General features: G+C 48.5%; 1 protein-coding gene across 1 annotated transcript; it reads left to right on the top strand.

Annotated features, from left to right (window-relative positions):
- Window positions 1-3,399: 3,399 nt before the first annotated feature.
- KLHL38 (kelch like family member 38) lies at window positions 3,400-12,332 on the top strand (the record flags this gene model as incomplete). Its single annotated transcript, XM_079722766.1, has 4 exons — window positions 3,400-3,425; window positions 4,132-5,485; window positions 10,566-10,671; window positions 12,043-12,332. The coding sequence occupies exons 2-4, from the start codon at window positions 4,133-4,135 to the stop codon at window positions 12,330-12,332; spliced, it is 1,749 nt and encodes a 582-aa protein (XP_079578892.1). The 5' UTR covers window positions 3,400-3,425; window position 4,132.
- Window positions 12,333-16,298: the final 3,966 nt, after the last annotated feature.

Genomic DNA, 16,298 nt, shown 5'->3' with positions numbered 1-16,298 from the left:
CTCTTGACTCCTTAGGACACCAACTTTCATCACAAGGAGAGGCAAGGAGCTGAATGTCCTCATTTATCTTAAGTTCCCATATGTTCAGACCCTAAACTAAGACATCTCCCAGAGAAGGTCAGGACATAAAGTTAAGACAAAGAACATAACACTTTGGGAGACAAATAGATTCATGAATTGAAAGTAGCCGGCTGGGGTTACATGCTGTGGGTGATAGATACGTTTTCTGGATTGGGCTTAGTGTTATATGTGTGTGTTTGCTAGGAGGTAAACACCAAGATTATTTGTGTCTTTTCCTTATGTTTAATGTAGAGCCAGAATTCTCCTAGTAGGCCAGGCCAATGGAATGGGGCCTGTTTTTTTTAAACTTCAGAATCCAAAGGATTTATTAAAGTTGGTCAGACATTGAGGCTGCACACCAGGGCTCGTCTGAAGACTTGACAGGGCTGGATTCCAGAAGGTCTAATTAGTTAGAAAACGTAGGGGAAACTTCAAGATTCCTGCCAATGGGTGGCACCATGTTAGTTGCCCTCACAACAAACTCTTGGCTTGCCCACTGGCTGGAAGAGAAATAATATAGTCATTTCAGAACAATAAGGAAGTTATTTTTTCCTTGTGCTGACTCTGAGGCCAAGGGCTAAAGCACTAGCTTTGGAGTTGAGAAGACCTCAGTTCAGTTCCCAACCTTGAATTCAACTCTTGCTCTGTGGTATAAAGCAATTATTTTACTTTTCACTTCATCATGTTATTGGATTTGATCAAAATGAGGGGCTGCTCCAGAGCACAGTCTGCATTGCGGAGTCTAATGGACATGCGCCAAGCTGTACATGGCAGCCCTGCCTGACTTATACAGCAGGTGGGGCAGGAAGGCCACCCAGCAGAGCTCCCTCTCTTTCCCGAGTCTCCATTCTGTTATGCTCAATCCAGGAACTATATATAATTCACCCACTATGTGTCAGGCACTGTGCTAGGTGCTGGGGATAGAGAGACAATTGAGACAAAGTTTTTGCTGTCCAGACACTTCCATTCTAACAAGAGGGACACAAACAGGCAAACGTAATTGCAATGAGGGTAGGAGGCACGTACTATTGGAAGGGTGCAGAGGGTGTGGAAACAGTACAGAGGAGTACTGAGAGGGTCGAGGAAGACTTTCAGAGATGCTGATATACAGGCAACGTTTTGAAGGATGATTCAGAAGTGAAAATGGAAAGGACAGCAAAGGGAAGAGCAAATACAAAGGCCCAGAAACGCAAACAGGGACCTCAGGCCCTTTCAGGAATTTGGCCACTTGCTCGTACGTCCCCAGCACGGCTCAGAAATGCAAGAACAGTCACCAGCTCTGATAGCTGTACAAACAGCCGCTCTCTCCAGCTCCTTGCTTGTACCTCCAAGGGTCTCTGACCCACTTGGCTCAGATCTTTTGCTCCTAATTCTGGCCTCCAGGCGTCTGGCCCCAATGACATGGGATGGACATGTTTTCCTGACCTTGATTTTCTTCTGGGCGTGATCTACTCTGTGATCTGCCACTGTGAGAGACACTCCCCCTCCCACCATGCTCTGTGGTGCCCTAAAGGCCAGCCCAGCCCAGCCTTCCCAACAGGGACCAGACACAAACAAGGATCTGCAAGTTGTCTGAAGGAGCTAGAGTGAAAAATATAAGTGGGACAGGGAAGTGGCAGGAGACCGATATGGTTCCTGCTAAAGAGTATGGACTTTATCCTAGAGACGGGGGAGCCCCTGAAGGGCATGATGCAGTGGTGGGGGGAGCATGGAGACTGGCAGATTCTGATTTGTCTGCTTCAGGTTGACGCTGGTGGTGACAGGGTGGATGTACTGGAGGGAGAGACAGGAGCAAGGGGAAAATCAGTGCAGGAGGCTGTTGCAATAGTCCAAGCAAGACTTGAGCAGGAGAGAAAGCGGGGCTTCCCTGCCATTCACTGCTGGTACCCTCAATCGGGACCTCCCCGGAGGCAGGGCCAGGACAGACCTGGGGTCCCTTTAACTCATCCTGGACGTTCTATAGCCCTCCATCATGGTTCTCTTACATTTGACGGCCGCATCCTATTCCGTCACCATCATTGTTCTCCCCTCCCCCTCCCCTCCCCTCCCCTCCCCCTCCCCCTCCTCCCCCTCCTCTCCCTCTTCTTCCTCCCCCTCCTCCTTCCCCTCCTCCTCCTCCTCCTCCTCTTCCTCTCCCTCCTCCCCCCTCCTCCTCTTCTTCCTCCCCCTCCTCCTTCTACTCCCCCTCCCCCTCCTCCCCCTCCCCCTCCTCCTCTCCCTCCTCCCCCTTCTCCTCATCCTCCCTCCTCCTCCTCCTCCTCCCCCTCCCCCTCCTCCTCCTCTTCCTCCCCCTCCTCCTTCTACTCCCCCTCCCCCCTCCTCCCCCTCCTCTCCCTCCTCTTCTTCCTCTTCTTCCTCCCCCTCCTCCTCCTCCTTCTCCTTCTTCTTCCTTTCATTCTCTCTCTCTCCCTCCCACCCAACCCCCTCTCCTGGAGCAACATATTTTGCCTCCTTCCTCTAGCACAAGCCTCCCTGAAGGAAGAAAATGGAAAAATAAAACAGAAAAGCAAATCTCAACTATAAAAAACTAACTGAAGAATAGTCAGCAGGAGTCTTGTGAGAAGCAGGTATGACCCACAAGACTACTGCCCTTGCCACTTTAAAACAGAAGCCCCTGTGATAAGGAAGATCAATAAAGGTTTGGTCTTTCCCACGTCTAGAAACTCTGGGATGCTCCACAAATATTTCAAACAACTTTCATCACAGACACCATCACCTTGGAGCCTGGAGGAGGAACTCTCAGCCCTCTGCAATGATCCTGCCAGCAGACAGTAGGAAATAGAGACCCGCTAAACAACACCCTTGGGCCCATGTGCTGGCTTCCCTGTGACCATCTGCCACCTTCAACTTGCCCAGGACTATCTTCAGCGACTTTCCCCAGGTCACAGCAACCTGTTTACAGACATCTAGAATTCCCAGGCACTTTTAGGACAAGGGACTCGGGATGTGCCCAAGTGGGCAGCAAAGTCTTCTCTAAGAGAAGCCATTCCTCCAGATCTATTTCTGCCGATGTAAACACTTGCCAAAGAAACAAGGCATGTGGGCATGCGCCGGCCCTGCAGGCCCTCAGGTTGCTGCAAAAGGCAACTGGAAAGTCACATGTCGTAACAGTGCAAAGTACATATGCAACTATTCTTAGCCCTGGAATGTATACACTGTCTCCCTGCCCAGCAGTTCTTTCACAAAGGTCTAGAAAACTGTGAAAGTGCCTTCAGCATAAACACATCCAGAATTCTCCCAGGACAAATTATTTGCCAACTGAAGGAAAGGCCTGGGTTTATGGTTTCATTTGGAGCGAGAGGTGGAAACTCTCCGGAGGGACCAGCCGGAGCAGGTATCGGTGGATGTCACTGCAGCAAAACAAGGTAAATAGCTCGAACGTTTAATTCTTCTGCAGGTAGACGGGCAGCCAGGTGTCATCCAATAAACCCTGTCCAGGGTATTGTTCGGTCTCTGCTTTCTATTTACCTCATTTTAAAAACAAATCCCACAAGACTCTGTGAAGTCATGCTTTAAAAAAGAAAAAAAAAATCTCAAAGGTCCACTTTCATCCCTCATTTCTGTCTTGTTACAGAGGCCACACCCCCAGAATGACATCTGTGGGGAATGACTAACACCCAGAAAGATGTTTAGATGAGTTTACTAAATAACAGACATGCTGAGAATCTGGAGAAAGGTTCACAGACTCCTGCTGGTCAAATGCACAGACTGTCATTTTGCTTCAGGTTAACATTTCAGACCATGTGACCATTTGCCACCTTCAACTTGCCCAACTTATCCAACCACCTTCTCTTTTTTTTGGTTTTTGTTTTGTTTTGTTTTGTTTTTCTCAGATTGTCCACAGATGCTATTTGCCTGTTACCTTTGAGAGTAATCGTAACCAAAAAGAGAGGTGTCAGCTGTGAGGCCCACGCCACAGGTGGTCTCCCTTTCTGATCTTCACTGAGCCGTATTCTTGGCAATACCCACAGGCGTGTTGGTGAATGGACATAGGTGCTCTAAGTCTTGGAGCGGCCGCAGCTAAACCCTCCAGCACGTGCTCCCTCTAGGGACTTCTCCCCATCTTTGTAGGATGGACGAGGAATCGCCAGATGGGCTGCTCTTCAAAGACCATGACTTCTCCTCTGACTTGTTGAGGCAGCTCAATGGCTTGAGGCAAAGCAGGATCCTGACCGACGTGAGCATCTGCACTGGGGCCTGGGAGGTCCCCTGCCACCGCAACGTGCTGGCCTCCAGCAGCCCCTACTTCCGGGCCATGTTCTGCAGCAACTTCCGGGAGAGCAGCGAGCCCAAAGTCCAGCTGAAAGGCCTCGACTCCGCAACTCTGGAGCGGATCATCCTGTACGTGTACACGGGCGAGGCGTACATCACAGCGGAAACCGTCCTGCCCTTGCTGGAGGCCGCCTCCATGCTGCAGTACCCCAAGCTGCTTGAGGCCTGCTCCTCCTTCCTCCAGAGCCAGCTGGCCCCCAGCAACTGCCTGGGCATGATCAGACTCTCTGAAATCTTCAGCTGTGAGACCCTCAGGAAGAAAGCCAGGGAGGTGGCCCTGACGTACTTCCCAGAGGTGGCCGCGTCGGCTGATTTGAAGGAGCTCCAGGCCTTGGAACTGAGAGACTACCTGGGAGATGACAGGCTCTGTGCGGAGGAGGAGAAGGTGTTCGAGGCCCTCATAGTTTGGATCAAGCATGACCTCCAGACCCGGAAGCAATACATGCAGGAACTGTTCAAGCAGGTCAGGCTGCAGTACGTCCACCCAGCCTTCTTCTACCACTTCATCGCCAACGACGCCCTCCTGCAGTCCTCGCCCCCCTGCCAGACCATCTTGCAGACAGCCAGGAGACAGATGTTTTCTTCGTACAGCACCACCAGTGCCCCGGACCTCCAACCTCTGTGGCATGTCCCCCCAAGAAACTCTTACCAAGACTTCCTCATCCTCTTGGGTGGAAGGAAGGACAACCAGCAGACCACCAGGGACGTCCTGCTGTACGACGGACAGACCGGCCAATGGCAGAGCCTTGACAAACTCCCGGCCCGGCTGTATAAGGCCTCGGCCGTCACCTTGCACCGCAGCATCTACCTGCTGGGAGGCATGGCGGTGGGCGCCGTGAACGGCGTGCCCAGTCCCAAGGTCTACATCTTCTCCCTGAAATCCAATCAGTGGAGGCTGGGGCAGCCCATGCTGGCAGCCCGCTACTCCCACAGAAGCACTGCCCACAGGAACTTCATCTTCTCCATCGGGGGGATTGGAGAAGGACACGAGGTCATGGGCTCCATGGAGAGATATGACAGCATCTGCAACGTCTGGGAGAGGATGGCCAGCATGCCACTGGAGGTCCTCCACCCTGCAGTCGCTGCGAAAGACCAAAGACTCTACCTTTTTGGGGGAGAGGACATCATGCAGAACCCTGTGCGCCTCATCCAGGTAAATGGTCCCTCCCACCATGGCTACACATACACACACGCACACCACATATATACATACACAAATACATGCATATACACATACACGCATATACACATACACACATATACACATGCATATACACATATGTACATGTACACTGCATACACATACATATATATACATACACACACATAATATATAATACATACATACATGCTTGTCAGTTGCAGGGGAAGGAAAAAGGAGAGAGAGAGAGAAGGAAGGAAGGAAGGAAGGTAGTTTAATTTCAGCCAGATTTTATCCATTTATGAATTCTTTTTGTGTAAGATTAATACATACAAAGGTACATCAGATACATCTAAAGGTTCTACCTAGAACACATCGAATGCCAGATAGTGAAGTCCTATAGGAATATTGCAGATGCTTCTAACCAAAATCAGTAAGGCCTTAAAAGAAGACTCCCAAGCACTGGTCCATAGTCTGTTACCAAATCCCCTGGAACCTGACCTCAGATCTGCTGAATCAAAATCTCTATGTATGGGGTCTTGACATTTACTGTTTACAAACGTTTACAGGAGATTCTAAGGCATAGCCAGGTTGTGGAACCCCTGCCTTAAATGATAGGTAGATGCTAATTTCACTAACAAGCTCTCTGAGAAGTGTGATTAATAAAGATCAAAATGTCAGAATATTGGGTGTTTTCCACCTTGACACAAGTTCTAATCTCTGCAGTTCACCTAGATATGAAAAACTTCAAGCCTCTACGTGATATATAAAGATAATCAAGGAGGCCCCTGAGATCTGCTGTGTTCATTCAGAGGAGTTATATTGGGTGCCAACTACAGAGAGGGCCCTGGGGACGTGGACATGAGCAGTAAATCCCACTTACCCTCCAGGAGCTTATGAGACAACTGAAATTCAGATGCTGAACAGAGGGGTGCTCTAAGAGCATAAGGGGTGCCCTAAACCAGTCTCGAGGGAATCGGGGAGGGTGTGAGGGTTCAGGGAACTTTGGAGGGAACTCTGTGAGGTTGGTTTAAGCTGACTTGAGCAGAGAGGCCGAGGAAGAGAGAAGGCAGGTGAGGCTGAGAGTAAAAGAGGAGGAGGACGCACAGGGTGGACAGAGGGCTCTGACATGGACAGAGGTGGGCGGGCAGCTTCTCTGAGCAGATGCGCCTGCGTCTGGAACAGGAGTCACACTCATCTGCTGAGGGAGGGGTGGCGTTCCCAGTAAGGGAACAGCTGGCACGAAGGCCCTGAAGCAGAAAGGGGCACGGCCCTCCGCCTGGAGGAGCCGAAAGCATGACCAGGTTGCAGCAAGTCTGTGCACCAAGGCGGAGCTGGGGATGGTCAGTCCCCCCATAATCTCTCTCAGCCCCCTTCCCAAGCCACGCAAGCAACCCCCTCCACCAGACTGCTGCCCCTGAGACCCTCCTACAGAAATTCCAGAACATTCCTGGGGGGATGAGCGTGGAGATGAGGCTGATCTGGCAGGGCTTTCCAGGCCTTGTCAAGGAATTGGGGTTCAAGCCTAAGAGTAGCAGGGTAGGTGAAGTAGTCAAATTTGCATTTTTAGAATTTCCTTCTGGATGCTATGTGGAGAAGGCACTGGAAGAGGCCTGTGTGGACAAAGGAAGGAGAGTTGGGAGATTCTTCTAGAGGTCCAGGCAAGGGATGATGGCGGCTCAGACTACGCTGGTGCCAGCGGAAACACAGAAAAGTGATAATTTCAATGCAATCCTTTTCTTGTTTTTCTCTCTCCTTCACTTCTCCAGCCCATATTGTCGACTCTTCCCTGACCATCTAGGCAGATTCTAAGTCTGTTCCAAATCCCACTCATTTACTTGAGCCAAGGGAGACATGTTCTGATCCCCTCCAAGCTCTGGCCACACAACACAGGTGTAATAAAGAGCTTCTGTGTAAAGCTAGAGCCCCTCCTACATTTTTTTAAAACTATTTTTCAAAATAAAGTCAACAACTATGTTGATGATTTCACATTACAAAATTGTTACCGATTCCTAAGAATAAATACAAAACTCAAAAAAGCTTTTAAGCTACCTCATCAAGAAATGCTTATTTAGGACAATTAAACAAGAAGCTTAAATAGCCAAAAAACAAAAACCAAAACACTAACATGTGAGGGATCCTTTTACACTGCAGTCATGAGAAGGGGAAAATGGGGCAAGTATTAATTTGGAAGCTCTTCTTATCTACTTAGCATTAGCTTTGTAATGGAAATTGTACTCATTCAGATATCGTTCAAGATGAATGCTTGGGGTTACTTGATGGGGTAGGCTGGATGTTCAAATATAGGTTCAAAGATGTCTTCGTCGGATGGTTTATCTGCACGCAAGCATTCTTTTTAAGGACGAGGCTGCCATGGCGTTACTGTGCAAATTGTGTGTGTACGCGTACCTTTCTACCTGGCTTTCTTTCTACCCCTATTGCTGGATGGCGTTAAGCAAATCCTTTACTATAACAAAGTATCACTTCATCCATGGGTCAAAGACCATCCTTTGTTGTCCTTGTCTCATCCTCTCTGGCGGTATGGTGAGGACTGTGAACAAATGTTTAATCTATTTTTGAAACCATCCCCAAAGCTAACAGAGAACAGAAAGCCAGGAGCCAATTACTCAAGTAAAATGCAACCAGTGTTTGCTTTTCCCCCAAGGATCTCATGTTTCCAAAGAGTGTTCCCTACGTATTTGCAGATGAAACCATGAGGCTTGATGGCCACTGTGGTTGCCCCTGTCTCTAGCTGTGGCCTCCTCTATGCTTCACCAACTTTAAGGACTGACAGAGACTTCAAGAGGGCTTCAGTCTTGAAAGCCTCCATCAAGAAAGCCACACCGAAGAAAAAGGAACCGTCCTACACTGTTGGTGGGAATGTAAACTGGTACAGACACTATGGAGAATAGTATGGAGGTTCCTTAAAAAATTTTAAATAGAGTTACCAAATGATCCAGCAATCCCACTCCTGGGCATATATCTGGAGAAAACCATAATTCAAAAAGATACATGACCCCAGTGCTCACTGCAGCACTACTTAACACGAGCCAAGACATGGAAGCAACCTAAATGTCCATCAATAGATGAATGAATAAAGAAGATGTGGTATATATATACAATGGAATATTATTCAGCCATAAAAAAGAATAAACTAATGTCATTCACACAACATGGATGGACATAGAGATTATCATACTAAGTGAAGTAAGCCAGACAAAGACAAATATCATATGACATTGCTTATCTGTGGCATCTAAAAAAAACAAACAAAAAAGATACAAATGAACTGACTTACAAAACAAAAACAGACCCACAGATATAGAAAACAAACTTATAGTTATCAAAGGGGAAAGCTGGGGTGGCAGGGGGATAAATTAGGAGATTGGGATTAACATATACACACACATATATAAAATAGGTAACCAACCAGGACCTACTGTATAGCACAGGGAACTATACTCAATATTTTGTAATAATCTACAAGGGAAAAGAATCTGAATTCAGTTATATATATATATATATATATATATATATATATATATATAACTGAATCACTGTGCTGTTCACCTGAAACTAACACAACATTGTAAATCAACTATACTTTGATTTTAAAAAATTTATAAAAGGGACTTCCCTGGCGGTCCAGTGGTTAAGACTCTGCGCTTCCACTGCAGGGGACACGGATTTGATCCCTGGTCAGGGAATTAAGATCCCACATGCTGCGGGGCACGGCCAAAAATACAAACCATCACCAAATATCTTTAAACACTGCTAATACTGAAATAAAAGCAAATTAAAATAGTAAATGCTTTTTTAAAATCTATTTAAAAAAGAAAGAAAGAAAAGCCACATCTCCATGGCCCCAAGCAGAGCCACAAGTGTGGTGGATAAAGGCATGGATTCTGGGTTCAATCAGACCAGCTCTTCTACTACTCTAGCTGTGTGACCTTGAGCATGTCATTTCACCTCTCAGCCTCAATGGTCTAATCTGGAAAATAGAGGGAAGTAATGGTATCTACATCATAGGATGGTTGTGAAGATCAAATTTGGTAAAATGATAAAATATAAGGTCTTTAATATGGTGGCAAAAACATTTTGTACAGAAAGAATTTCCAGTCAAGAATATTGGAATATTTTGCTCCTTCGTCTCTTATATGAAGTCCATCCTATATCTCTTGTGCTAAATTCTCCAGTAATGAACTAATTGGCATTGGACATCTAAACTTTAAACTGAGGGATCTAACAGGAGCACGTGTTCTGGGAACCATGATTTGCTGCTCTATTTCAGACCAAGGCCAAGGAGTCCTGCCTCCACCTCTTTGCTCTTTCTTCCTTTTCTCATGCTTACTTTTTTCTAGGGTTCTAATGACTTTCAGGCATGACCTGTTGTCCAAAAGCCTTCCTCCTTTAGCCCTAAATTTATTCTTGGCCCTAAGAGCCTCTCAGATACACTGGAACATTTTGAAATTTAAACATGAGCCAGAAATAAAAATGATTGAAAAATCACTGGTTTTATGCACGTCCAAGTTGCTCTATTTCCCATTGAAAGGAAAGAAATGCCCCAAGCAAGGTAAGCAAACACATACTACAAACACTTAGCTCTCGGTCCATTCCACAGACACACAGCCACTGAGCTCACAGGGCCACATAAAGACCAATTTCTGGGAACATTCTTCTTTCTGTTATTTAATTATATTTTGTCTACTGATAGTAAGATAACTACATTTTAATAACTGGGAAAAACAGCTTCCCTGATGGCGCAGTGGTTGAGAGTCCACCTGCCAATGCAGGGGACATGGATTCGCGCCCCGGTCCGGGAAGATCCCATATGCCGCGGAGCGGCTGGACCCGTGAGCCATGGCCGCTGAACCGGCGTGTCCGGAGCCTGCGTTCCGCAGTGGGAGAGGCCATAACAGTGAGAGGCCCACGTACCGCAGGGAAAAAAATAAAATAAAATAAAATAAAAGAACTGGGAAAAAAGTGAAAAGAAAGAGAAATCACCACTCTTTCACCCTCTTAATTACTATTCCTATCTTTTAAAAACGTTATCACTTTAAAATGCAGTGCCGTGATTATATTTCTCTGTCAGGTTTATCACATTTCCAGAAACACGTGGTTCAAAATGGAGACGAGAATGATCAAGAATGTATGTGCCCCTGCCGTGGTACTTGGGGAGCGGATTGTCATCGTGGGAGGTGAGTTTTAACAGAAAATCGAGAGGCTGGACACGAACTTGGCATCTCCCATGGGAAAACGGTCACTGATGTTTTTCTACGAGACAGTCTTTCTTTTTTCTATATAAATTTATTTATTTAGTTTTGGCCGCATTGGGTCTTTGTTGCTGCGTGCGGGCTTTCTCTAGTTGCAGCGAGTGGGGGCTGCTCTTCGTTGACGTGCACGGGCTTCTCATTGCGGCGGCTTCTCTTGTTGCGGAGCACAGGCTCTAGGCGCGCTGGCTTCAGTAGTTGTGGCACATGGTCTTCAGTAGTTGTGGCTCGCGGGCTCTGGAGCGCAGGCTCAGTAGTTGTGGCGCACAGGCTTAGTTGCTCTGTGGCATGTGGGATCTTCTTGGACCAGGGATCGAACCCATGTCCCCTGCATTGGCAGGTGGATTCTTTAACCACTGCACCACCAGGGATGTACCAAGACAGTCTTTTTAAAAGCACATAACTGAACCACTTTGCTCTACACCTGAAACTAACACAACATTGTAAATCAACAATTCCTCAATATAAAATAAAAAATAAATTAAAAAAATAAAATAAAAGTACACCCATCCAACTAGCAGAGTGTGGACGACTTGACAAAGCTCTTTTCTCATCCAGAAGTTTCTCCCTGTCAAACAAGGAATGAAATAATGAACCTATTTCACAGAGTTGTGATCATAAAATGTGCTCATCTATCTAAACCACTTAGCACCATCCCAGACCTGGGGCAAATACTCAAAAAAACATTTGCTGTTGTAAATAAGATTAGCTGCTAAGGGATCATTTCTCTGTAATTGTAGTATAATACTATGGTTAAGAGGGCTGGTTTGGGGGTCAGATAGACCTGGGTTCACATCCTGACTCTGCCACTAACTGGCTGTATACTCTTAGGCAAGTTATTCATCTCTTTGTGCCTCTGTGTGCTGATCTGTAAAATGGGGATCAGAAGAGTACCCACCAGATAGGGCTGTCGTGGGGACCCACTTCTGAGTTCCCAAAGGCTCCGTCTTGGGATTGTTAAAGCTCTTGGATGAGCACATGAGAAAGATGAAAAAACTAATGAGGCTGAGAAGGCCACTGGAATCTCTGCTCTCAATCTAAGAACGAACGACATAAGTGTTGCCCTCACTTCGAGTTAAGATGCAAAGACTGAGGTCAGACGGATCTGGGTCCAAATCCCAGCTCTGCCATACACAAGACCTTGGGCAGGAAACAATGTTATGGAAACATTCCACGCTTTAGCTCAAGAGTCCAGCCTCAGGGTTAGGCGATGACAGAGATCAGACAGGTCCCTGGACCGCTGACCTCCAGTCCCAAATAAGCATTGCTGACCTTGTCGATATGCCATTTGGTTTTCAGGTTACACAAGGAGGATCCTTGCTTATGACCCTCAGTGCAACAAATTTGTCAAATGCGCAGACATGAAAGACCGGAGGATGCACCACGGGGCCACGGTGATGGGGAACAAGCTCTACGTGACGGGTGGGCGGCATCTGACCACGGACTGTAGCATCGAGGACTCGGCCTCCTTCGACTGCTACGACCCTGAGACCGACACCTGGACGTCCCAGGGGCAGCTGCCTCATAAGCTCTTTGACCATGCCTGCCTCACTCTCCGGTGCATCCCTCACCCCTCCACCACCCCCTGAGGCCCACGAGAAACTGAGACGCCATCTGTCCTAGTCAAGATGCTCTTGTTGCAAGAGACAGAACGCAACTCCAAAAAGCTTAACCCTGGAAGGGTGCAGGGAGAGCTCACAGAACTGAAAGTTCCAGAGCCTGGAGGCCTGGGACCAAGCACACTGTTGACAGAACACTGTCTCTCTGTCTCTTTCTTTTCTCTCTCCCTTTCCCTCTCTCCCTCCCTCCTTCTCTACCTCATCTCTGTTAGGCTCTACTCTACAAATAAGCTTCTTTATCCACACAGTGTGCGAACAATGGCAACTGATAAATCCAGACCCACACTCTCTAGCTTGGCATCTTCGGGAAGAACTTTACCATTATCCATATAGTAACTGCCTCTCAAAACGATGCTGATTGGCCCTTTTTGAACTCCATGCCTCCCTCTTGAGCCAATCACTGTTTCTAGATTGTGCTACTATAGTTGGCTTGTCCTGGATCATGTCTCTACGGGCAGAGGTGGGGTTAATGGTTGTCATTGACAACCTATCTGAACTGCACATAATGGGATAGAAATGGTTCCCCAAAGCAAGAAATAAATGCTGAGCTGATTAAAAAACACATCTTCCCAGGACATCACAGAAGTTCAGAATGAACAAAGACACCCGAGAGGGTTTCTGGAAGCCCTTGGTCCAGGTGGTAGCAAAAGCAATCGTCATGACTGTGTTTCTCTGCATTCTAGGATGTAGTGCACTGGAATTCTAGAAGAGTATGTGAAACTCAGTATCCAGCGTTTGCAAAATTATCTGCACCAGCAGAATAAAGTGTGTTTCTGGTGCCAAATGATGTTTTTCTTCTAGCCTCTGTGGCGCTGTAAACCTACAGAATTAAGCAAGATTTTCAATTTGGTAAATGTTATGAGAATTGCTGTTTTGAGGAAAGCCAACAAATTCCTTCAGAGATTACCGCAATTACGGCCCTTCTAACGCCAGGGCTGACTTTCCCTATGGCCCTCTTTGTCTCAAAGAGCCTCCCACACTGGCTCAGTCCCAAACTCAGGAATTAGTTGAAGCTGCTAGCACATTACAATCACCTGGGAAGATGTCTGAAAATGGGGCCACGTCCCATTCGGGATGGACAGACAGGGATTCTCACAGGTGGGACCAGAGTTCTGTATTTTTGAAAAGCAGCCCAGATCATTGTAATGTACATGCCGTGAGGTCGAGAACAACCCCCCGCTCAGCTGCGGGCACAGAAGACCTTCACCTGCTGGCCCCATCCCCATCCTGGCCTGGCCCCCACCCCCAGCCCAGCAAGGGAGGCGAAGTCCTCTCCCCACCTGGGATGAGTCTTGCCGCCCTGAGCCTGGCACCACGGTGCCCCCACGCTGACGCCTTCCTCCCCGTCCAGCTCTCCACGTCCATGTTCTGGACTTTTCCTTTCTTCCTAGTTTGTATTTTTTGCGCTCTTTCTCCTGCTGGGGTCTGAAGCTCTGACCTGCTCCCCAGACCACTTGGTTGTGGTCCAGACACCCTCCCCAGATGGTCATCCTGGACGCTGTCGCCTGAGCTGTTGGCTGGCCTTACTTCAGCCTCTTCTCTTTTTTTTTTTTTTTTTTTTGCGGTACGCGGGCCTCTCACTGTTGTGGCCTCTCCCGCTGTGGAGCACAGGCTCCGGACGCGCAGGCTCAGCGGCCATGGCTCACGGGCCCAGCCGCTCCGCGGCATTTGGGATCTTCCCGGACCGGGGCACGAACCCGTGTCCCCTGCATCGGCAGGCGGACTCTCAACCCCTGCGCCACCAGGGAAGCCCAGCCTCTTCTCTTTGAACCTCTTTGTTCAGGCTCTCGATCCCACCTCTCCCTCAAACCGTACTTGTGAAAGTGACCAGTGACTCCGACAGTGCCTACACGGCAGCCCATTTTCACTTCTTGTCGGACTTGACCAGTCAGCAGCATATGACCCACGGACCCTCTCTCCATCTTGAAATACCCTCCTCTCGGCCTCTGGGACACCCACTTGCTCTTGCTTCTCTTCCTCCTCCCTGCAGTTCATTCTCGTCTCCTTGTTTCCCTGGCAAACACGTGGTGGTTGACTCACCCCAGTGCTCAGCCCTGAGACCGTTTTCTTATCTACTCTCACTCCCGGGGTGCATGAGCTCTCCCAGTGCCTGGCTTTCCATACTGTCCCAACGCTGCTGCCTTTCCAGCTTTCTCTAACTCCGGACTCCACTGCTCGCCCTACGCCTCCACATCAGTGTTAAGTAGACACCTCAGACTAAACATGGTCAAGATCAGTCTTTCCTCTCCAAGACAACTCCTCCCATGGGCTTCTCCACTCTGGGACAGAACAGTACCTTCTCCCAGCTTCTCAGGCCCAAAGCCTTGGCCACTACTCTTGGCTCTTTCTCTCACACTTCACTCCATTTGTTCCAAGAATATGCAGAGACCGACCGCGTCTCAGCACCCACAGCTCTGTCTCTGGGCCCAGCTGCCATCTTGACTCAGCTGGACGATCACCATCATTTCTTCACTGGTCTCTCTGCTTCCACCTTTGCCCCTGAACCTCTTCTCAACGCAGCAGCCTGTGTGATCTTTCACACGTATAAAAAATAAGTCAGAATAGGTCACTCCCTTGTTCCCTCCAAAGCCTCCCCAGCTGTCTCAGGCCACCTGCAGGGAACTGCGAGCTCGCTCACCCACCGGCCCTGCCACCGCTCCGCTCTGGGCTCCTGGCCTCATCTCCCACCATGTACCCCTCTCCCTCAGCATTAGCCTCCAGCTCACACATTCCCAGCAAGTCTCCACTTTCTGTTTCCACCCTTGCTGTGCCCTCCACCTGAAAACGCTGGCCCCGGTTCATAACCACGCGGCTCACTCCCTCAAGTCCTGCTCAGAGATGCCTTCACTGACGGCCCTCATCTGATCCATCAACAGGTCCCGTCCGCGACACCCCTGAAATAGACCACGAACACCTCCAGTGCCTCTGTCTTCATTGCTGCTTCTCTGAGTGCAGCCATCCCCACCTCCTACCAGCCTCCTAATAGACTTGCTGCTTCCACCCCGTCCCTCTGATCCTTCCTCAAATAACAGGTATTCTTTTTAAAACACGGACCTGATCATGTGACTTTCCTGCTTAAAATCATGTTGAGTCGTCCAGAGACGTTTGCCCGAAGCCCCCAATCCTCCATCTAGCCTCTAGGGCCTTCCATGACCCAGCACCTGCCTATCTCTCTGCCCTTATCTGTTGTTACTCCTCTTCCCCACTCCCCCACACCCGCAGTCATCTCTGCTTCAGTCATCCTTTATTAGTCCCCCTCCTCTCTCTTGCCACAGGGCCTTTGCACTTGCTCTTGCCCCCGCCTGATACACACCTCTCTCACCTCTTCACCTAATGTAATTTCAATTTATACCTGACACTCCAGGTTTAAAAAGTCACTGCATCAAGGAGGCCCTCCATGCCCCCTGCCACCCCAGCCTGGGTCGGCTCTCCTATATGTCCCCTTTGAGACCCTCATCCTATTTGTGATGACTTGATCATTGTTTGCCCCTCTAGAGTCTTACATCTGTCCTGTTTCCCTCTGCATTCCCAGAGTCGGAGCTGGGCTCAGTGTCAGCCACATGGATCATGGATCCTCAATAAACGTATGACGAGTGGATGAAAGAATTAGTAAATGAACGTGGAAGCTGAATCAACACTGTCTCTGGGATCTCAAACTCAGAGGTAAGTCTGGGTAGGCACTAGTTTATGCCCCCTCAGGCCCTCTGCTAAGGAGGGCAGTCTGTCCTTCCCTCTTTCCCTCCCTTTTCCCCGCTTAAACTGAGTCTGGCAAGTCTGGTTGGCACGGCCTACCTCGGTCAAGCCTGCAGGGTAAAGGGCTTTGTCCACAGGGCACTATTTGCCTGGGAGTCTGGCCATCTATAAACTCCTTCTGTGGCCTCCAATAGTCCTTCTGTCAGAGACTTGCTAATGCCTTGACTTTCTTTTCCCTTCGTC

The sequence above is a fragment of the Hyperoodon ampullatus genome (genome assembly GCF_949752795.1).
Source record: "Hyperoodon ampullatus genome assembly, chromosome: 17".
Lineage (NCBI taxonomy): Eukaryota > Metazoa > Chordata > Mammalia > Artiodactyla > Ziphiidae > Hyperoodon > Hyperoodon ampullatus.
The sequence above is the reverse complement of the archived record's forward strand: the minus strand, read 5'-3'. Positions and strand labels throughout refer to the sequence as shown.